General features: G+C 43.8%; 2 protein-coding genes across 2 annotated transcripts in view; one reads left to right on the plus strand and one right to left on the minus strand.

Moving 5' to 3' along the window:
- Positions 1-1,477: 1,477 nt before the first annotated feature.
- On the minus strand, positions 1,478-8,795 carry LOC134079688 (somatostatin receptor type 5). The gene is made up of 2 exons (XM_062535774.1): positions 7,674-8,795; positions 1,478-1,601 (listed from the first exon to the last, which is right to left on the minus strand). Exons 1-2 carry the CDS (start codon positions 8,793-8,795, stop codon positions 1,503-1,505), a joined length of 1,221 nt encoding a protein of 406 aa, XP_062391758.1. The 3' UTR covers positions 1,478-1,502.
- Positions 8,796-16,883: 8,088 nt separating this feature from the next.
- The window catches only part of pkd1a (polycystic kidney disease 1a), a 78,267-nt gene continuing 71,109 nt past the window's right edge, over positions 16,884-24,041 (plus strand). Inside the window, exon 1 of the mRNA XM_062535783.1 lies at positions 16,884-17,140. Within this exon, the coding sequence (XP_062391767.1) occupies positions 16,884-17,140 (257 nt within the window). The remainder of the gene's footprint in view (positions 17,141-24,041) is intronic.

Raw genomic sequence — 24,041 nt, forward strand, 5'->3', positions numbered from 1 at the left:
GGATTCCTCTTGAGGTGAGTTTATAGTCCAAGAGTCGTTCAATGAAAATGTGGAGGGCCAGGCAACAGCACTGCACCAGGCGACAGAACTATCCTGCCTCCAGCTTGTACTGCCTTTGAAATTTTATGAGCCTATCATTTCCCCAAATGATTGAAATCATGTCTGTTTGACTATTAAGAAAGTTAATGTTTCATAAAATCTAAACTCAGTTTGCCCTGCTAGCTTCCATGGAAGCTAAACACATTAAATAGCCAGAACCGTGTCAGTAAAGCAAAACATCCATATAATCTCTTCTCATTCAATTAGAGTGAGCAACAAAAACAAAAACCTCTTCACCCTCACAAATATTTTGATGTGCAATATCTTTGCCAACACAAATGTTGCTTTCACACCATTTTTTGTCGAGCAACATTTATGGCTTGGACTATAAAATGGCTTGTATTATAACTATGTGATCAAATTTGAGTTAAGATCATTAAAACATTCACAGCACTAAATTCATATTGGACACAAAAATAGCAGAAATTGCCTTATAAACCAGACTCCATGTTCATGATATGTCAGTGACAGAATTTTACTACAGCCGAAGAACAATTGCCTTGAATAGTACTGGCATTACACTAAAAAAGGGACAACTTGAGTTTGATTTGCTTAGCTAAAGCCACGTACATTCTACATGCAAAATAACCTACTCTTCTGCAATGTTTACAGGCAAAATTAAGCAGAAAAAGATATTAACAGAAGTAATCAGGTATGTGTTAAATCCTCTGAAGTCCACTGATCCATTAACTACTTACAGTAGACTGTGTGTGTGTGTGTGTGAGAGAGAGAGAGTGTGTGTGTGTGTGTGTGTATGTGTGTGTGCATGCGTGCGTGTGTGTGTGTGCGTCCCTGTGTGCGTGTGTTTGTGTATATGTGTATCTGTGCGCATGTTAATTTGCACTTTGCTTTTTATGTGCTTTTGGAAAGGCAACTTGGCTGCGGGCTATTTGAGATAAAATGTGAAAGTTTATATTCAGTGTGCTCTGAGGCTTTGCTTTGGCGTGAGTTTCAAACTTCACAGGTTTAAAGAACATCTGATAGAAAGAGTAAGATATGTATCTTTTTTCCCTTTCTCCAGACCTGCAGTTTGATGAGGAATTGTGAGTCATATTTTGTGTGTGTGTGTGTGTGTGTGTGTGTGTGTGTGTGTCTTTGCGTGCGTGCGAGAGAGAGATAATCTGACTGACTTCTAGACTTCTGCTAGTCTGGAAGTGGGTGTGGGTGTGAATCCCTCAGTGTGCAATTTTGCCATCTCACAGGATAACCTTTCCCCACACTGAGTCTTTGAAGAAGATACCCGCTCCAGTCTTAAAAATGAGCTTGGCCGTGCTCCCTTCCCAACCCACAGCCTCCGGTCTGGAGCCACCGTTTTTCAGCGCTAGTCCACATTCCGCAGCAGGCGAGCCCCAAAGAAAAGCGCAGTCTCTCCACCTGTGGGTGTTGACGTGTTGACGGAGGTTTCAGAGCTCGTGGCTGGAGGTTGGCGTGGCGACAGAGTGCAAGCTGAGGTCCGTCGCGTGAGAGGCCGAGGTCCCGAGGTTGGGGGTGTGAGGAGACACCTTCAGTCCACACACACACACGAGGTGACACACACACGAGAGGAGACAGAGAAGACAGGGGAACAGGGGGGTAAGCATAGACAGAGAGAGAGAGAGAGAGAGATAGAGACACAGAAGAAAGGAAGGAGCGATGGAGAGATGGGAGAGAGAGAGAGAGAGAAAGAGAGAAAGAAACTTAAAGTGTGGACTGGTCAGTGACTATGGGCCTTGCTGGTGGAGGCTCCTGGCTGGAGCCACCACAAGGCTCCAACTGCATGTCCTGCAAAGACAACAAGACAAGAAGACAGGCAGTGGAACAAGGACAGTAGCTGTGTGTGTGTGTGTGTGTGTGTGTGTGTGTGTGTGTGTGTGTGTGTGTGTGTGTGTGTGTGTGTGTGTGTGTGTGTGTGTGTGTGTGTGTCTGCGTGTGTACTTGTACATGTGTGTAATGAATTTGTTTAGACTACCCCAAAATCTCAGCCCCATCACATTAATTAAGAAAGAACAGAAAATTATACTTCCAGAAGAAGAGGATCACATAAGACACACACACACACACACACACACACACACACACACACACACATTCAGCACTGACTGTGACAGTGATGACACATGATGTAGCTCTAACATGGCTATTCGTTTTAAAATAACAATAATATTGTATAGTGCACTGTCGTGGTACTCCAGTCTGCAGAGTACCAAACAACGAGATTAACACTCCCTACAGATCAACAAATATCCGCACCCTCAGTAAGGTAAATCCAACTGGGGCCATAGGCTGTTTCAGACTAAAGCTGTTGTAGCTACAGTATATTATAGCACACCAGACACTTATCAGCTACAGTATTATAGCACACCAGACACTTATCAGCTACAGTATATTTACCAGCCATATCATAGCACACCAGACACTTATATTATAGCACACCAGAGACTTATCAGTTTGTAGCTATATTATAGCACACCAGACGCTTATCAGTTTGTAGCTATATTATAGCACACCAGACACTTCAGGTTGCCAGTTCGAGGTCATGATGCTCCACTTGGAACAGAAGCAGAGGAATCCTTGCACAGATGTTTGGCACATGTTGGCCCTTACAGAGAGGCTGTGGTGCCCAGGCAGGAACCCCTGAGTTTAAACTCTTCTAGTGTTCAATAGTTGTCTGCCTCAGAGCCCCCATCCAGTGACATTCAAAACTTTTCTTTCGATTTGACCCCCTGACTGTGTAGGGAACAGAGGAAGTGGCCCAGAGGGCAAGACAGAGGCACAGCATAGAGCCCTGAGAGACTAATCGAAACGTCCCTCACAGGGCTGTTTAGGAGCTCACCCACCCGCATCCCTACTCACCCTAGGAATCCTAGCGCCCTAATCACAGAGTAAATATAGCTTTCGTCTCTTCTCAAAAGACACACTACTTCTTCTAGAATATGCACCCTCTTGTGAGGCCTGAATATGTGCAGTAGACATGTCCAGTAATCACAGCCCAACTCTGTACTCTGTACGCATAGGCAGTGTGCTGAGTATTGATTTACATGCAAATGGCTCTATTGAGTTACTAATCATATGATAATAATGCAATTTATTCTGCCTCATAATGGGACAAATTGGGGACATATCGACATATCTCCAGCCTAGCCATAACAATGATCCACCTCCCTCTAAACCGTCATCAACAGCCACTGACTGACATATCAATGCCCTTGAGCTGTATGCTCCAGTGGAACAGTCTTCTACTAGTCTTCTACTAGTTGTCTACCCAGCCTCTACTGCTCAAGTAGCCCACAAGAGCAATAGCATACCACTGAGGAAGAACATAAGCTTGCGACGTCAAAGCAGAAATCCTATTTCCAGCATTGTCTGATACCTGATGGGGTCTCTCTGTCAGCCTTGGAAAGCAGCTTTAACATTTCCCCTCCAACAGACATTAACATTGACAGACACGTTCAGTGGATAAGCTCATAGTTGTGACTAGGGGCTGTTCAGGCTTTCTTTGTTGTCTCTTTGTTCTTTTGTGTGATTCAAGGCAATCTGTGTTGTTGTCTTGTTTGGTAGAATTGTTTAAGAGAAAATATGTATTATACTGGTGTTCCGTTGTGCTATTGTTCTCATTGAGAACATTATCTCCTCAGACACTAATTAACTGTGATGTTAGTTGTGTATTTTGGATACTGCATCCCAACCCTCTGATCGCTTGAAGGATCACATTAAAGCAAAGTATCACTTAGCTATACAAGAGACACACAGTGGGGTAACTACGATGCCCAAGCAAATCTGAAATTCTGCTTCTCACATCACAGTTTATATTGGGCCTGAGGTTTTTAACCCTCCACACCAGATCTAATAGGATCAAATGCTCTTCTCCTGTGGCCTGGATTCACCCATGCGCATACATAAAAAAAGTGTACTTCAAATCTGGGTGCCTCTTATGTAAACCCTATTCACACATATTCTGCTACTGACTTGCATGATTTTCAGCTATGTGCTTTGGAGGGCAGTAAGTCAAGTACCATGTATATTGATAGTAAACAGTTACAGTGTAACAGAAGGTAACATAACACATGCCTGGTAGGACTAACAGATGAAGAGCACATTACCATAGTGCATGATGTGGCCACTGGACTACAAGGGCGCCGACTGCACATGGGCGGATTGGAAGGAGGACTTGAGAGATGATTAAGGACTAGAATGCAGCTCTGGTGACCTCGGTGGCCTGTGTGCATTCACAAGCGAGAATAATCGTGGCCTGAGGATACACTGGAGCTTTCTGATGCCCAGAGAGTGTCCAGCGATTTCGTCTTGGCCATTAAGCCATCATCCACTACACTTGTACAGACAAACAACTTTCAAGCCACAGTAATCATCCACATTGGCCGTCATTGACGTCAACAGGGTGCAACAACGTCATTTTAAAGCAACAAGATGTACAGTAGTTGTTCTACCTTAACCTGATACTACTACTTTAAAGAGGCAGCTGGAGGAATGTGAGGAGCAACTGGATCAAAGTTGAATGTGATTAGAATTGTAGTCTGCACCTAAATCTGAAGACACAACCTCTCATGCCAGAAACACGGGGCAAGCAGCAGATAGCCAGCAGCAGAACAGGCAAACTACAGTTTGGAGCCATTTTGGATGCCTTATTCATATCAAAGGATGGAACCTTTTTTCTGAGAGTATAGGCCTACAGAGTGTCACTAACTCTACCCCAAACTCTACTGGACACAGTCCAGTCTAATGATGACCATCATCTGCTGCCATAGAGACAACCGGAGCTAGTTAAACACCTAAAGCCCACGATGTACTGTCATAGTTTCATCATGATGAGAGGGACACTTGCCGCAAATAGAGATGACTTACAGTAAGTTGAGTGAACTTGAATACAGTAACTTAAATAGACGATAACACTGTATCTCATGCCATGGGCCTCTCCTGCCGTTTACTCAATGGTGGCATATCATGAATATCAGCACCTCAAAGCAACACATCAGATTTGGTTCATTTACTTCTTTGTTGGTTAATGTGATAGAAAGAAAATGTTTTCTTTTGAGGTTATATCCATGATAGCTCCCCCTTGCTTTCATCTTTCTAAATCAAAGTCTGGTTTATGTTTCCCACAGATTGTTACAGCATTCACAAGGTTAGTGCAGAAGAACAGACAAAACAAACAAGGTTGTGACAAAAGTCTCTCTCTCTCTCTTTCTTTCTCTCTCTCTCAGTATCCTATTTACTTTCTGTCTTCCCATTTTCGTTTTAAAAAACAAAAACATTCTTTGATCTTAAAATGCACTACTGTGACTGTTTGACATGCAACTTGATGGCTGAGTAACTGATTTCAAAGAATGGGTGCTTTTAACATCCCATTGTCTCTGTTCAACCAAGCGCAGACTCATGCACTAATATGAGACAAATTATTCCAGTGCAGGCTGAGTTTGTTTCACTCATACGCCTATCAGCGCGTAATCTATCAATATTCTATTGCGTCACGCAGCACAGCACTATGTCGCATTTCTGTTGGCTTGGTATCAGATCATTTAGAATTTTAAAAGGAAAGAAGGAAAACGCCAAACTGACTCTTTTTCAGAGGTACATGCAGTGACCTCCTACCTTGTTCCAAAAACACACTCTTCCCTCACATTTTCTCCTCTGGCATTCCATCGTTTTTCTATGTGGCCCACACTGTCAACTCCTGCCAAGTCTGTAGACCTGCTTTCATATGTTTCAGACTTCACACGGCAAAACCAAAAGACCCTTCCAGCGATTCCTTTATACACAGAGAGACAGCAACCTGAAAAGCAAATTCTGCACTATTCACTTTTAGTGTGGAGTTCCTTCAATAACAAATAAATGAACCCCTTGTGCTAAAAATATTAAAGAATAATATTTTATTATTCTATGTAATAATATTTTTTAAAGAATGAAGAAAAGCTCATGGATACCAGGCAGGTATGGATAGCAATGTTAGAGAGGCATTTTGGCACTGTTGTCTAAAGTGACCCAACAAGTTAACAGCCAACACATTTGCTTTTGCAAACATGAGCGCTTTACAGTGGCCAGAAGAGACCAGCTCATAGGAGCCCATCTGCTTGGGGCTAGCTGGGTAATCGGGATCAATGTGAGAGAATAAAGATCCAGCTTTTAGACTCAGTGCGTAAAACTATCATATGAACACTTGGGTAGAGGTGCCAAGTGTATTTATCTCTATGAATAAAGGGAATGCATTTGAAGATGCGTTTATCTACAGAATCATACCTTCAAAATGCATTTCTGAAGGAACTGAGGCATTCGCACACAAACCCACACAGACATCTTGCCATGGTCTCAGAGGGGGTTCAGATTTGGGCTATTTCATATACATGCTGTGCTAATGGCTGGCCTGAGGCGAGTTCCCATCACCAGACTCTCAACATGTCATTCCTTCCATATCTTGTCTTATTTCATCAAGTGCTTCTCCAGCTCTTGCTGGCATGAGTCTAACAGAACTTACAATTCTCCATGTCTCTCCCACTGATATTGGCCGGGTTTCCCAAAATCGTTAAGAAGCTCTTAAGTCCTAAGAACTTCTTAGGAGCGTTCTTAGAACATTCTTACAACGCTCCTAAGAAGTTCTTAGCACTTAAGAGCTTCTTAACAATTTTGGGAAACCCGGCCATTGTCCATTAGACGTAGTAGTTGCCATCTCCCCAACCCGTTACAGTATGTGACTAAAACTATGGCCCAAATGCTTGTCTCACTAAATCTGGAGAAAATACACGTTGATGGGAAAGGTTTTTGCCACAAGGTCCTAGGTTGCCTTCCTAAGTCATATAAATATACACTGACGCCCCTGTGCTGAAAATCCAAAAGCTCGCTGGCTAAGAGTTTACTTTGACACCCTTGAATAAGTGTGAAGTTGCAGATCGGTCGCAGGCGTATTTGTTCTGAGAAAACACAGATTACTACCCACACACAAAGACATCTCTACGAGTTGCGTCCTCGTTAAGGCACACAGTCGGAATTTTTGATATGACAGGAAATAACATGAAAGTAGGCCTAATGATCAGAATATGGTAACATGATATGAGAAACACAGTCACATTTGATCTCTCTTAGTGTGTCACATAATCAGACACATGCACATTTCCACCAACACGAAGAGTTATACATAAATGCACACAAATACACAAATGAGGCATGTATAGTAAAAAGACAAAATCATGTTTTGTGATACAGTAATTGATCAGACAAAGTAGTCGCTCTCTCTCTCTCTACACACACACACACACACACACACACACACACACACACACCAACAAATACATGCACAAATACACAGAAATGTAGAAAATTGATATGCTGGCTTATTTGTCTGAGTTTAAATCTCTAAGCTACAGCAATATATCATCTGATGCACCCACATCACATTCTCATGAGAAATCTACAGCACCATCAAGTTAAGATTAAATGAGACGATAACATTTGCAATTTCACGTGTTTATCCTCATAGTCTAGGGCCAAGACTAACTCTACCTCCAAACTTTGACCAATAGACAAAGCAACTCAATTAGCTCCGTCTGTCTTTTCAAATCTCTGAGAGGATGGAGAAGAGACTGTACCTGGCTGCTCTGCGCCTGGCCGTTGAAGTCGTTGTTGCGAGGCGTCAGGAAGGTGTCGTGCGTGGTGGTCTTCTCCGTGCGCGGCTGGCTGGGGTCGCCGTCCTCCACGCCGTTGGTCTTGCGCACGCACAGCACCTTCCGGAAGCTCTGCTTGAAGTTGTCGGACAGGAAGCCGTAGAGCAGCGGGTTGGCACAGCTGTTGGCGTAGGAGAGGATGACGGAGAAGAAGTAGACGCCCGCCATCAGGCTGTTCTCCGGCAGGATGACCACCAGGTTGACCACGTTGAGGATGAAGAAGGGCAGCCAGCAGAGCACGAACACCACCACGATGACCACCACCATGCGGGTCACCTTGCGCTCCGAGCGCCGCCGCTTGGTGAAGCCGGCCCGCGCCCCCGACGACTTGACCTTGACCACGATGAGCAGGTAGCACAGGCAGATGACCAGCAGCGGGCCGAAGAAGCCCAGGATGGCGGTGTACAGGATGAAGACGGTGGACCACACGTTGTGCGGCTCGGGCCAGTTCATGTTGCACGAGCGGAAGGTGTCCTGGACGTCGGAGAACACCACCACGGGCAGCACCACCACGAAGGACACCGCCCACATGGCCGCGCTGACCACTCGGGCCACGCGCGGGCGCCTCCAGCGGGTGGAGCGGATGGGGTGCACCACGGCCAGGTAGCGGTCGATGCTCATGACGGTCAGGCAGAAGACGCTGGTGAACTGGTTGAGCGAGTCGGCCGTCATGACCACGCGGCAGAGGAACGAGCCGAAGGGCCAGTAGGAGAGGACGTTCTGCGTGGTCAGGAAGGGCAGGCCCAGGATGTAGAGCTCGTCGGCCACGGCCAGGTTGAAGATGTAGATGTTGGTGACCGTCTTCATCTTGGCGTAGCGCAGCACCACGTAGATGGCCAGCGTGTTGCCGGTCAGCCCCACCAGGAAGACGGTCAGCGAGATGACCGCCGTCACCGTGGAGCTGCTGCTCTGGAACGGCACGCTGTGGTCCGACACGTTGGCCGAGACGTTGGCCCCGTCCTCCGACATGCCGTCCATCATGGCCACGCTGGACAAATTGAAGTCGCTCATCAGGGTCACTCCGACTGGACCTTCGGTGGACTCCATACCTCTTTTCAGCGCAAGGGTGAGTGGACGGAAGAGCGGGCAGAGGCTAGTGGAGAGAGGAGAGCTGGAGGGAGTTCCACAGGCCCAGGTGTTTCAGCACTTTAAACAGATAAACTATGCTGAGTCACATCTGAAAAAGGAGGGGAAGAGAGGACTTTGAGGAGAGATCAAATGATGGATAGATCAAATAAGGAAAGCAGGGAGATGGAGACCGTGACAGAGATACAGCATAGACTTCAAAGTCGATATATAATAAGAGCGCATGTTATGCGTGTGTGTATGTGTGTGTGTGTGTGTGTGTGTGTGTGTGTGTGTGTGTGTGTGTGTGTGTGTGTGTGTGTGTGTGTGCGTGCGTGCGTGCGTGCTTGCGTGCTTGCGTGCTTGCGTGTGTGTGTGTTTGCGTGAGTGCGTGTGTGTGTGTGTGTGTGTGTGTGTGTGTGTGTGTGTGTGTGTCTGTCTGTGTCTGTGTTAGTGTGTGTGTGTGTGTGTGTGTGTGTGCGCGCGTGCGTGCGCGTGTGTGTGTGTGTGTGTGTGGGAAAAGAGCAATCAAGAGAGTGAAAGATGCAGAGAGAGGATGGAGAGGGCTGGAGGGAGAGTCTTTCTAACTGTATCACTTCAAGCACCGAATCCGAGGATTGCACACGGAGACAATATGCCAGGGGCTGTCCTTGAGCGCTTTACGCATCTCTCTGTTATTGTCAGTCACATCCAATTCACGTCTGTTAATTATGAGCACGTAATTTTAGAGCGTACTTTGAATTCTCCAATGGTACTTTGCTCTGGGCGCAGAAGAAAATTAAAACTATTCTACTTGTTCTAATTACATTCGATACAGACATTTCATTAAGGCAGTTTCAGCTGATGGGTGAGCAAACATCTCAATAAACGGCTATGCTACAAGGAAACATCCAATTTGCATTAATTAATGCGTTCAAACAGAGTCATTACTAACTTGAGGTTTGATGCACATTATTCAATGTGTGTGCCCTTTTCACTTTTTCATTTTATTCATGTCTCGCCCATCTGCTCCACTTGTTTTTACTGGGATGGAGAAAGCAGTGCGGTCTCGCAACCTTTAGCCTACTGAAGCGTCTTACCTGCTAAAGCCAAAAGTCACTGTGGTGACTAGGGAAGTGAGAAGTTAAGAGAGGCGTATGAACAGTCGCATCAATGGCCACGGCACAGTGAAAACGATCAGCATCGAAATGTTGAAATGAGGACATTTATGGGAAAATGCACAGGCAAAATGTAGGAGGTGCAGGTGCAGTCCTATGTATAACATTTGCACTCTGGTGTTTAAGGTGCCAAAAACACATTTCCGTATTCTTGATTTATGAAAATAGTTTATTGCCATTGTAAAAAAAGTACAGTGAACGTTTTTATATAGAGATATCGTAATTGGTACAATTAAGAAAACGATTATACCTCAACTATTTTAACATTTGGATAGTCTAATCTGTCTCTGCATGATGTCTGCGTATGAGGACGGGTACCTTGAATATTTTCACTGAACGGACCTTGTTTTCGACTTTGCCAAACAGCTGTCCAGCAGTTTATAAAGAGTCTTCCGAACAATATCTTGGATATCTGAATGGTTTGTCTTTCGTTGTCCTCTCCTCACCCGTCGCCCATCGAGGTAAATCTCAGTCAGTTGAAATACAATACTTTGAATCCGAGAAAATATTATAATAAAGCTTCAACGTGTGTACAAATAAATGACAACTGTCTTTAAACCTGTTAAAGTATTACATCCAAAGATATCGAAATTCACAGTCCTTTGCCAAAGCATCCTGGTCGCTGTCATTTTATGTTGATATACAGCTCGCTCAGAGCACGGATGTCATAGATCTCGAGGTAGAATTAAACCATCGGAAAGTTGAAAGATTCGTGGTGTCTAATACGCACGGCGGAGACGGGTCCACTTTGGAGACGGGCTGCAACACAGCACCGGTATTTAACGCCCGGGAGTGAACGTGACACTCCTTCTCTGCGCGTCATGCTGCTTCCCCAGTCCAGGTTTACTGCATAATCGCGCGCAAGTAGTAGACCTCCTGACACTGTGAATTCCCAGGTTGCATACAACTGTTGATCCAAGAGCTTCTCCTCTTCTTGTCTGACAACAGGGACTAGTCAGAATTATTCTCTCGTCTACTATGTGCAACACAAATGCTCATTCCCATACATGCTCATTCACAATAAGACGGGGTTCATAAATGAAGGAGGATATATTATGCCCCTTGTAGTGTTAAGCCACTGATAAAAGTTTAATTGCGTCAGTGATTAGACGTATCTCTTCAAGCTTCAAACTAAAGATTCAGACACATTTCAGACACAAGACAGTGAAGTGGAATCTGTCTGACGTAGATAAGGACGTTTGCTCAGTGTCAGATGTATTGACGGGGCGTGCTTCTATTCGCAGGTGTTGCAAGGGTTTCGGAAGTTTACACTGAGGTGCTTTGACGGTTGCACAGAGAGGGCTCATGCATTATGTAACTGTTGCCTCTGCCTATGCCTCTGGGCACAACTTTCTTGCGTACTAATGCTGCTAATTATAATTATCACGGACAAGGACGTCTTCATAGATCTTTTTCATTGGAATGGTCGCGCTTACATGGTTCATGTGCTTTGCAACCACGGAGGGGAAATGGCATAGCAGTCCTTAGAGAGGGTGAGAGTGAGACGCATAGGTAATGGTTAACGCCAACGGCCATATGTGAAGAAAAAAGCAGGGACATGTTTTGATCCACAGTTCGAATTCACCTCTTTAATAATTTTCCATTTGCATCTGAGGTGACAATACCTGGGCATCTTTACCCCCATCCAGCGGACGAATCATGTATTTAAATTCATCGCCATTACCATTACCAGACAGTTAGGTTAGAAGGGACATTCATTGGGGAAAACCCATGGGAAATAAAGGTGGGCATATTAATAATGTTAGGCTACTATTAGTGCAATTATTATCGTGTTTTAGTGGGCCCTATCCAATGTCTTAGTCGGGAGCTGATTCCAATAGAAAACATTCATGTGGAGTTGTGCTTTCCTGATAATGAAATTTGAAGGGAAAGACAACCTTGTTTGAGACATTTTAGTGTATTTTTTAGTGCACAGTTAAAATGTAAAGTCCCTGTAAATCGAAAATGGACATTTGTTTGGATACACCTTCTACAGGTTATAAAACTACTCTGGAAAACACTAAACTGTGTTACTAGATTGTGTTAGCCCATTAAACAGGACATCATTGTTATTTTTGCAATGCACTGGTAGCTGAGACCATTGCAGATGATTCAGAATGCAGCAGCATGTCTGGTGTTTAGTCAGCCAAATAAGACACATGTAACTCCTGTTAGCTACACTCTTCGCTGCCTCCTGAAACAGTAAGATCCCTCACTCTGGCATATAGGACACTCATTGGATCTGCACCTGGCTATTCTAACGGCATGATCCAGCTCTGGATCCTCTCTCTCTCTCTCTCTCTCTCTTTCTCTCTCTCGCTCACTGCACTGCTCCTCTGATGAGCGTCTGCTGTGCCGGCCCTCTAGACTAGAGATCACAGTGACGAGTCTTTTCTTCTGGGATTCTTCTTCTTTCATTCTAGTGATCGTTTTAGGATCTTCAAACAATATCTAAATTGTAGACCTTGTATAACTAGTCATTCTTACAGAGTTGTGGTCTACATTTATTGTTATTTTTCCGTTAAATTGTATTTTTTGGTTACATTTTTGTCTTACTTAAATTTGTAATTTCTCAGGCTTTATGACTTTTGGGGGCTTTTTTGTCTTTATTGTAATAGGATAGTAAGAGACTAGCAGGAAGTGAGTGGGAGAGAGAGATGGGATTGGGAAATGACCCTGGATCCCAGTGGGCAAATTGACCCAAATATGGTACGGGCATAGCCAGTTGCGCCACAACTAAGATTGTTCTTTTTAATGATTGTGTAATATTTTTTGTTGCTATTGTTATATTGATGTCGTAAGTTGCTTTGGAAAAACGAGGGTACTAAAAGGGGGAATTGATTATCCTTGAATATTGATCATTAGAACGTCAGAAGGCTAATACAGAAAACAGGCCTGATCCCATCTGCCTCTTGAGCAATAACACTGAACTGGCTTCAGCACAGGAAGCAGACCTGCCCACGGCATCTGATCTGAGACCAGTGTTCTGTATATATTCTTCCCATTTTTTCATGATTTTGAAACCTAATTTCATGTACCTGACAATGTTTTTATTGGTGCATATTTGTCAGTGTGGTTAATGAAAAATTTTTGCTGTGGTGTGACTCAGAGCAACACATTTAGTTTTGGTTTGGAACTTTAAGGAAATTGAGTCTATGCCTTCGCAAAACCAAAATCCATTAGTACAGTAGCAATGGACAAAACTAGATATTGCCAATGTCTCTTCAGCATCGTCAGCCATTGCTCATGGCTCATTCATGCATATCCTGAGCAGCCAGATCCTTGGGGACCAGAGTGCATAAGAAGCGTTTTAGTAGCAAAGTGGCATTGCCTTTGTCCCACATGTGAGCTGTAAGCACTGCAAACTCCAGCTATTCGTCGGTAATTACATGTATATTGTGCGCACATACCCAGAGAGGGGGCTCGCACAGTTCTAATCGCTGGTCAGCACTTTCAGATGCCTCTGCTCCAGAATTAAGGAGCAGGACATGAAGACAGAGGTTTGGAAGAGTTTTCAGCTGATGGTCCAATTTTCAGCTGATGAAATCCAGAGTTAGTAAAGCTCAAATGTACCCAGGGCCAGAATCTTGCAGTGCCTGGAAAAAGGACTGCCAAAAAAATAACATTTTGGACTTTTTTTTTTATTTTGCCTCTGCCCGCACTACAGGGCAGCATTCACAGTGTTTTCCAGTTGTCTGGTTGTCCGTTAATAGTAACCATAGACAGGGAAAAGATGCACTATGATCAGTCATTCCAGATTTTGTTAATAGTGAAGTGGCTTGGTGAAATAGTCAATGCACTGGTGATGCATTTGATGGATGGTGAACTAAAGAGGATTTTTTCCCATCAGATTCTGAATATCACTTGCCATTTATTTGGTCAAATCAAGTTAGTGAGTGGAAGTTAACAATCACCTCCTTTGCTAAGCAGGCTGCTAAGAAGCCAAACAGCCTCAGCCAGAGGTACCATGAACACAAGACATCGCCAGGCAGAGGTAACATTAACACAAGTTTGAGGGTTGTTCTTCACCAAGATGCACTTGATCCTGGGTTCTGTCTATCTCAAAAATATCTGCTGAAATGTAGATGCACCTGTAGATGTGCCGGCAAAGACGTTTAAGCTGGAAAGAGCAGGAAAATAGCCAATCATTTTTCCTAGTGTTAAAGACGGCATATTTCTCTTGCAAGAATGGAATGTGTGTCACGGAACGTGAATGTAGAATGTGTCCCTGCCAGCAGCCGCAATGTTCTGAGAAGTTCTAATTTGTCAATATATATATATAGCACATACAGACTCATCACACATAGTGGCAGGATATATTGAAATAATAATTTGGGAACGATATCTTAGTGTTTTGTTTGATAAAGTTGATTTAAAAATTATTCTAACCTTAGTTTCAAAAGCATTCAGAGGTGATTTGCTGTAGAATTTCATACAAGCCTCATGACTCCATAGAACAAGACACCAAAGAGATAACCAGTTGCTTCTGCCATTATTGATTTGTAGCCTGTTTGAAAAGTCGGGATGTGTGAGCAAGGGTTTTGTGCCATCTTGCATCTCACCCTTGCTTTAAAAGTGCTACCCTGAATGTAATGGTTGCCGGGAATGCATATAAAAAACGTCATCTTTTGTTCACATTGTTCACAGGAACAATGTAAAGCATGTCAGGTGTACCAGCGGCATATGGCACACTCCAACATTTACATTCCCCTCTCGTCTGGCTCAGCTGCCTGGGGGGGGGGGCTCCGACATCACTTATTCAGCCCTGAAATTGTGATCTCCAAATGTATTAATACAGCCTGCTCCCTAACAAGGTCTTTCACAATTCTTGAAGTGCCACTGTACTGTAACTGAAGGACACACACAGCAAAGCTCTAATACAGTTATTCATTTTTACTGCAGCAGCTATGCTATGAACTATGAACGAAGTAAAATAGAAAATTAAATCTGAAATGATCATTGTGATGTGTTCCATCATCTTTTTTTGGAGTTACTTCATTTGTATTCTCAAAACTCTGGTATGGTCAGTATTTGATGTTAATTCAAATGTGCTAAGATTTTTAGATGGGCAATTTATTTGTTTTCCATTATGACTAAGCAGGACTAGTTCTGTGAAAGTATGAAGTAGTAACTCCTTGTGAATGAGATTAAAATAGCCTACTGAAGTGAACATGTCAATGTTTGCCCCCCCCCCCCCCCCCTTTATAATATAGTTCTATAATTATAACAATAGATAATGTAGCTTGTGATTTGATTGTACTTACTGCAACAGTTCACAAATGAGCAATTAAAACTCAGTCAGGAGAAAAAGCTAGGGTGTGAATGTTATAAAGTTTTCAAACATCATCGCGTACTGTATGTGAGGACCAAACAGCATATACAATGAGTAGAATACCACTGAACTGTGCCATGGGCTCTTTACTTCACAGACAGAGCTGCCTACAGAGCAGAGAGAGTCAGCAGCGCCACTCCAACTTTGAAAGATGTCAGGAGAGCGCTGGCTGGGCCGGGGCCGGGGCCGTGGAGGAGAGGAGAGGAGAGGCATTAATGTGTTTTGACAGGGGAGATTTCTGTGACTCCAGGAGCTGTTCTGGGAGCAGGGGAATGACAATGAAAGGCGTGGATGTGATCAAAGACGGAGCAAATGCAGAAATGACTCCGCTGTCTCTCGCTTTTCTTCTCCTCTCACCTTGACCCCAAAGGCATGCTCATCCCTTTGTGCTTTTCTCCACTCCCACTCCTCTTGGTATTCTGTCATTGATTGCTCTCAGCACAGTGATTAGCCGTCCTCACCCTTCCACGAGGGTGAGAAAGAGAGAAACAGACAAATGAGATCGCAAGATGTGGCGATGAAATGGAGGACGTCAGGGAGTCTGGGCAGGAGACATGGAGACCAGATTTCTGTAGAGGTCAGCTGTGCTGCTGCATTACGGTTCAAGAACCGAAGCCTTTCTACTGTAAATGAGATAGCATGGGATGCTCTGATAAGGAGAGAAACAGAGTCATCCTGGTTGGTTCTGAAGTTTCTTCAGTTTGGCTTCTACACTGAGTGAGAAACAAAAGCTAATGGTCCTGTTATGCACAGGGACTACACATGTTTTATACTGTCAGTTATTGACTGTATACTTGTGCAGGTTATGATTGATAAGTTATCCAACAGATGTAACAGTCAATGAAAAAAAAAACAAGCGCTAACACTCTGGGGGTGGGGGCATGTCATGAGCCCCCATGTACATGGCCACCACAGAGTGTAGTGGTTTTTATATGTAACAAAAAGTGTCTGTTCTGGAAAGCGGTTATTCTTTTATACTAATGATAAGCTATTTCTTGGTCTTGTTCATCAATGACTTTTATTTAGTCTATTTTATTGTTATTTAGTTATCCAAACTGTGATTAGTAGGCTAAATAATGATGAAGAAATCATTGTTGATGGGTCATCATCTTACTTCACTTAATAGATGGTGAGACCCCAAGACCAAATCAGCATGACGACAGAGATTTTTAATCGTGCAAATGGTGCATGCGGCATACATTTCAAAAGGGGGGAAAAAAGAAAAGAAAAAAATGTCTGGACTGATTTTCTTTTTAAAAGTCGCACACGTCGAAGGGATATGGGCTATTACGATCCATCCAGTGGCCAGGGTAAGCATTGCAGGACTTGAAAAGGAGGAGAAAAGGAAGTTCTCAGGGAACTTCTGGCTTGCTGATGAGTTTGGAACTTTTTTTCCTCCGGAGAAGTAGAGCTAGTTCCGTTTACGCTGGAAAGGGGGTTGCCTGCGCATCTGGAGGAAAACGCGTTTTTAAAAGAAGATTCTTTTTAGTTTTTCTTATGAAAACCGTAGAAAGGGCAAATATTTCCCCCCTTAATCGAGAAAAGATTACAACATCCAAGGCGATGAGATGTGAGTGAGCTATGCCTTATAGAAATGGACAGACTGTATCCAAGCGAAAACATGGCGTCTATTTCTCAAAGTTTGGATTCTTCTCCAGCCTACTTTTTTCACTGTGCTGCCTGGAGGCTTGGAGCTCGCTGGGGATGTGCAGCCCTTGTCCCAGAAACTGTTCGTGTACGGTGGTGGGACCCCAGAATTCTTCAGTGGTTAATTGTTCGAACAAGGGATTGGATTGGGGACCATCAGCGGTGGATCTCCCATCTGACACAAAAATCCTGTAAGTTGCAACTGCGTTTGGTTGTAAATAGCGGCGAGATTAATATTCAGTGTATGCATGTTTTGATTGGTAAGTGCTCTGTTGTGTGCAGGTCTCACATGATACCTCTAATGGCACATTGCTGGAGGCCATTTATGTGATGGGTGACATTAATTCAGGCCGAGCTTGTTTATGTGCGGTAACTCGCCGTTATGAAACCAATACCGTTACTCTCCATCTCTCTCTCGCCACGGCGGAGATGAGGACGGACAGAGGCGCACATCTTGCATGCAAATTTAGAATGAGAGAGAACAGTGACATGTTGGCAACAATAACAACAATTATAATAATAAAAACATTTTCCGAGAGTAGCCATCTAGCCTACCTCTCATACTCAATACTAATAGCGCTGCATTGACTGTTGTTGCATGGGTGAGGCAATTAAAGTGATTGTATTATTGTTCTGATTTCAGTTTGACTAGGCCTAAAAGTTCAGAGACATTGTGAAGTTGGCTGTAGATATATAATTCTTAAGCATTCCGAAATTAAGAATTTGAGTGGACTTTAGGCTCCCCGTATAGGCTATCACTATTATTTTATGCACCAATAGGCTACATTGATTTATAATAGTGAACAGCCCCTACAATAGTGTCTTGATGGCCTGCAGTATGTTTCTGTCTGTTTCTCTAAGCCAGGCCTAAAGTTGGCTCCACATGGAAATGAGGGTTTTATAGTCTATTTGACTTTATTTGTGAACATCAGAATTGTAGGCCTATCACATGGTCTTCAGTTGGGTTCAGGTTACACGGACTGATGTAGTTTTCGCCATGGCTTTGGCCATATCAAGGTTCGCGTGTGTCAGTGTTGACTGACGGATTTTGACCTTAAAGGGCCCATCAGGTGACGGCTCATCACCCAGCGGAGACGGTTAACCTCGCGCACCCACATCCTCGCGCTGAAAGAACACCGTGTACTTTCTTTTTGCGGACCGAGCCTCATATGTTATCGATTTGTTTTGCCCAGCTCCACTTAACTGAAAAAAAATGTCAGAATTACGAGAAATTTTGCAAAGATCTTCGGGCAGAGCTTGCCCTATTGGCTGCAACCGCGATTTCAGCAATACTTTTATTAGGCCCACGTTTTAATTTAATTTCTATTAATACAGTTCCAAACAAGCCATACTTTCAAAATGTCAAAATTCATGCCATTTCACACACATTTTGTCCACAGACTATGAAAAATATTCTAGGCTATCATGTTTGATTTAGGCCTATGGTCTGTTGACTGATATCTAACTATTTGGTGGGGGAATTAACTGAAATAATCTACATTTGAATTGTTTCACGTGTGTCAATGTATTAATAAATAAAATGCATTGCTGGAAATATCTCACATATTGTGGCCATCTTCAAACAAAACCTTTTGCTTGCTGAATTCTGGGAAGCAGACCCCCAATGGCGTCTGAATCCTACAATAGATTATGATTGGCCAAGATCAGGGGATTCCCTCACCCAAAGTGGGACATGTTGTCAGTTGAACATAGCACTGTCTCTCAGGTGATGGCTCTCTCCGCTAGTTTGATTTTGTTGGTGAAGTATCCTCGGTAGTTTGAAACCCTGTGCTGACTCTGAGGTCACCGAGAGAGACTGCGGTTTTGCGAGGGCCTCCCAAACAGCTTCTGCCCTGGCTCCCCAAGTACCCCCACCTACTGTATCTCTATCCCATGCTCTCTCTCTCTCTCTCCCCCCCCCTCTCTCTCTCTCTCTCTCTCTCTCTCTCTCTCTCTCTCTCTCTCTCAAAGCAAAATCATTGATGGCTGTCAACAACACAGATTCCTCTATACAAGCTGCGAGAGGGCAAGGGCTGTTTTTATCAGTGTTGAAAATTGTGATCCACAGAACTGCGAGGAATCTGTGGAGACAGATATGATTTTCAGTGTGAAGCATGAGATCATGGTATTCTTCCTATTGTGTTAAATGGACCAGAGTTGCACATCTACACATAAACACACACTCTGTTGCACTCTCTCACCACCCCCTCTCTATCTCTCTCTCCCTTTCTCTCTCTCTCTCTCTCTCTCTCTCTCTCTCTCTCTCTCTCTGTGACTTTTCCACTGCATTAGAGACAGTCGACAAACAGTCCTCTTAAGCAGTGGACACAGTTGTCAAACAGTGGGTGAGCATTAGAACAGCGAGTGAATGTACAAATCTCAAGGTGATTTCTGTTTTAGAAGCACACACACAAACTGGCTCTCGTACGGAAATTCAGCGTGCCCGTGGCCTGTAGGTCTACGATAAGGCCTTGGGGGTGTGGATAGGCAGATTAAAAATTACTGCCAGTGCTGTCAAGTTAAGTAGTGCTGTCCACCATTGCTATGACTACGGCTCTCCGTTCTCTCTCAAGCTTATGCATCAGGTTTGAGGATGTGATTCGTAAAAATAGAATATTTATTGGGAGCACTTTTTGGCAGGACACCCTGTCTCACTGAGCCCACAGCTGTCCCACAGAATAGCACTTTCCCCTCCACTTCCTTCTCTAACCAGCCTTCTAGCATTTTCTCTGCTTTGGGTCTAACGTACGCTGCTCCTCTTTCATCTCCGGCTGAAGGCATTTTGTTGTGACTCATATCATATACCTTCGCAGAATATTCAATTTTCTAGTTCAAAGAAATGTGATTCAAGTCTCCTTTATTGAGGTCCTCTGTTGTCATTGTACATCTTTTATCGGTTCTAGTGGAATTATGTACAGTGGACCTTAAATTGTTTCAAAAGAATGAAAAGGAATGAAATGTCATATCCTAGTATTAGTGTTCTGGTATCTCAGGTTCTTTAAGATATGTCATTGGTGCTTAGCAAGTGTTTTTTTTTTAAATTATATTTCTTCCATTTCAATGATTATCCATCATGGTGTGAAAGAGATTATTTTTTATATTCTATTCCTCATTGTTAACCACAAAAGCAAAGCTATGTCATGGATGACACATGCCAACTTTCCTGACCTCAAGCAGGTTATGCCTAAAAAGGATGCAGTTTCAATCATTTTTTAATATAGAGTGCCTCATTCAAGAACTATGAGGGAAGTGTACAAAATATATTAAGTATCAAGCTGAAAGTTTCATCATGATATTCATTTGAAGTCATATTGCTCAGCCATAGCTCTCTGCCGAACAGCTTTTTCAAATCTGTTTTTCACCACATACTGTAGCAGCAGACACTATTAAAATTATAAATGAATTGCTTTTGTCTGGCACATTCCCCAAGTCCCTGAAAGCAACTGTTATAAAGCCCCCAACTCAAAAAGAACTTTCTAGATGCTGGACAATTACCAACTAATTTTCAATCTACTATTTATTGGAAAGATGATCATTGATAACCACCTTCTCAAAGGGCCTTCTGACTGTGTTCACAACACTGACACAGCTGTCATTAAGGTTTTAAATGACGTAGGTCTTAATATTATTAATGTCCTGCCTGGGCTATTTTACTCAGTTGATCATAACATATTAGTGCAGAGACTGTGGGACACTGGATTGGATTCTCTGATGCAGTTATCAAGTGGCTCAGATTATACTTACAAGAGAGGACTTTTTTGTTGCCATTAGAAACCTCAACACCAACATCCTTGACCTGTGGTGTCCCACAGGGGTTGATATGAGGGCATTTATTGTTATTAGTTATTCAAATACAGTACTAAGTTTTATCATAGCTATGCTATTATTCAATTCTCTCATTCAGTGGCATTGGTCCCTAATGCTTTGACCAAATTAGCTGGATGTCCTTACACCAGCTTCCGGTAAGTCACAGAATTAACTTTAAAGCACTGGCTGATGACTGCGCTCTTTGTGAACAAAAGCTTGGATGCTGAATTCTGAATAGTTTGTAACTAGCAAATGAGTTTGCTGTTTAGGCAGGTGAAAAGGTATTGTTGCAACCTTATAGGCAATATTCAAGGCAGGAAGAAGTGAAGGCATTTATAATTCTATTTGTGTCAATTAAAGTTGCTATCGATCTAATTTTGTAAATGTTTTTAAATTTGATATAGCAGGACTGTTTAAGTCTGAATGAATTGTACCATATTGCATTTTCATGCATAATAACTGACCTCTGATCCAGTTTAGTTTCCGTCTGCTGTTGGGCTGCACAATTATTTGATTTTTAATCAAAATCACAACTGGAACTAATGCAATTAGCTAACTGCAAAGACTGCAATTAATCGTGCAGCTCTCCACTCCAGTGGTTCCAGTGGTTGATATCACATAATATTATTGTTTTTGTATTCATCCATCCTCATATGACAGACAGTGAAGCTAAGTGAATTAGATATTTTAGATATTTTACTGTAGATCAGATTTAGATATTTCGCCCCAAATCGTGCAGCCCTCGTGGGTCATTTGGATCGATTTATGTAGATCTTCTGGTGTTTACATTATTTTTAATGAAGGCTCTCTGGGACACGCCTGAATGTATGCTGTGAGAAGCGGAGAGGGCATTTAGTTTGGTGTGGCAAAGCTCTCGGCCCAAGCAGCTCGGAGTGCTTCTCCTCAGAGTGCTGTCATTAAGCAGCAATTACCCAGCATGTTCTGAGATTGGGTTGGGTGGACTGGGGCTGTCTGGCTCTGTGTGAAAACACAACTCTCAACAAAGAGGACAGAGGTGCAATGAACGCTGGAACAACACAAGCAAAAGCAGGATCAGGTAGCTAGATGGCTGTGTATTATAGTGACATTTTCCACAGAGTGGCTACGGTGCTACAGAATATTGGGAGAGAGACAAAGAGAGAGAGAGAGTATCGTTCATGAGCTGGGAAAGACCAAATTCACTGACCATATGTGGCGGGAAGTTTGTTTTGTATCCTTGGTGATCACAGATCATGACATCACCCCCTCATGGAAGCACAGACATTCCAGAGGGTCATAAAGAGAGAGACTTGAGAGAGAGAGAGAAAGAGGGAGAGAGACTGCAAAAGAGAGAGAGTGTTTGCGAGAAGAGATACAGAGAGTGTACTTGAGAGTTAGCGGGCCAAGAGAGCAGGCCAAATCATTAAACTTTAGCAGCAATACCACAGCGCAGTCTGCACTGGATCATTATCAGGAGATTGGAGCGCAGCATGCTCCACTTCACCATAGGCTGTGCTCAGCCAGGCTGGCAGGAGCATTAGCACGGATCCTCCACATCACATCTCTGGGAGGGAGCAGGGAGTCTCTGTTAGGCCCCTAATCCTACTGGGAGGGAGCATAATGCTTCTGTCTGTCAGAGAGGCACATGGGGATGTTGGGACAGGTATGGGCGCAGGCACTGCCAGCATTAGAGAGGAGGCTAACGCACACGTAGGCTAGTTCTGGCACAATTCTCCATCTCATCACCTTTTCATAGTTCTTTTTTTTTCATAGTTCTTTTTTTTGTGTCATACTTGCTGACTGAAGAGGTGGTCAGATTTCCCATTCGCCCTGTTTCCATGACTGGTCAATCGTTTGGGTGAAAGGCTCTATTGTGTTGTGATGTTCTGTCTGAACATATGAAATGCATGAGTGCTCATTTGACATCCCCACACCCTGTTTTATACAGTAGAGAATGAGCAGGAGCCCAGAGGCTGCCCACTGAGCGGCGCATAAACACCCATTCTGTACCCAGTAGCACGCTGCAGCCCGCCGTTCCAGGAAGCGCTGTCAGTTTGAGCTGATTGTGAACACTTAGTCCCAGTATTCCACAGAGAGACACCCATCAGAGTCCCACGCAGCCAGCTCACAGTCAGGCTCCATGAGGAGAATTGCATCTGTCGTGTATAATTTCCCTTTGGATGAGTTTGGGTTATCATTAGTGTAAAGACAGTGTGTGTGTGAGTGAGTGTGTTTGTGTGAGTGAAAGAGATAAGAAAGAAGGATGAAGTGATAGAGAGGAGAAGAGCAGAACAACACAAGCCACCAGGTGGATCAGATGGCGGTGTTCGTTGCTGTTGGACGGATAACAGGCATCCTTCAGCAGCGCCGCTTATCTAAAGAGGGCCTCTGATAGCAGACGCACAGCTCATGGCAGCTGCGTGAGAGCGTGCTCAGGAAGGCGTGTGTCTGTGGGAAAGCAGAGGGAAACAGACGCACTTGATCTCTCCTGCCGTTGGAAGGCAGCTACAGTAGAAGCTTGTCAAGCCCCTCTGTTCCCTGGCTGCTCTGATTTGCATTCTCACTTTTATTGCTCACGCTCACTGTGCTCCAGTCCCAGCCATGTAAAAATAACATCTGTCACTTCGAGATCAATTTATGCATCTCAAGTTTTCCTCTTCTTTTCCCTCCTTCTCCTCGTCCTTCCCCTCGTTCATTCTTGCTCTCCGCTAGTTGTATACTTTTCAGCTTATGGTTACTTACTTTATCCCATCTATTTATATACAGTAGCTTCACACACACACACACACACACACACAAACACACACACACACACACACACACACACACACACACACACACACACACACACACACACACACACACACACACACACACACACACACATCCACACGCAAATTCACATATACACACCCTCCACAGCATACGAACACCTCAATCTCTGACTTCCTCCTGGTTCCTCAGTGCCTATTTCTGTTGTCTGAGGGCTTCTCATCATCCTCTGCACAGCAGATTCTCCTCGTTCTCTCTTTCCCTCTTTCTCTCTGTCCCTCGTTCTCCCGGCCTCTACCCGTTTGCCCTCCTCTCTGTGTGTTTCTTCCTCTCCGCACGCCTCCTGTTCATTACGTCTCCCTCCAGTCAGAGCCCCTGACGGCTGCTCCCTCTCTGCTGCAGCTCAGCTCCTGTGTATGTGTGTGTGTGTGTGTGTGTCTGTGTGTGTGTGTGTGTGTGTGTGTGTGTGTGTGTGTGTGTGTGTGTGTGTGTGTGTGTGGCAGGGCCAGACTCCAGCACTCTTCCTGTTGACTT

This window comes from Sardina pilchardus, chromosome 1 (assembly GCF_963854185.1).
Source record: "Sardina pilchardus chromosome 1, fSarPil1.1, whole genome shotgun sequence".
Taxonomy (NCBI): Eukaryota; Metazoa; Chordata; class Actinopteri; order Clupeiformes; family Clupeidae; genus Sardina; species Sardina pilchardus.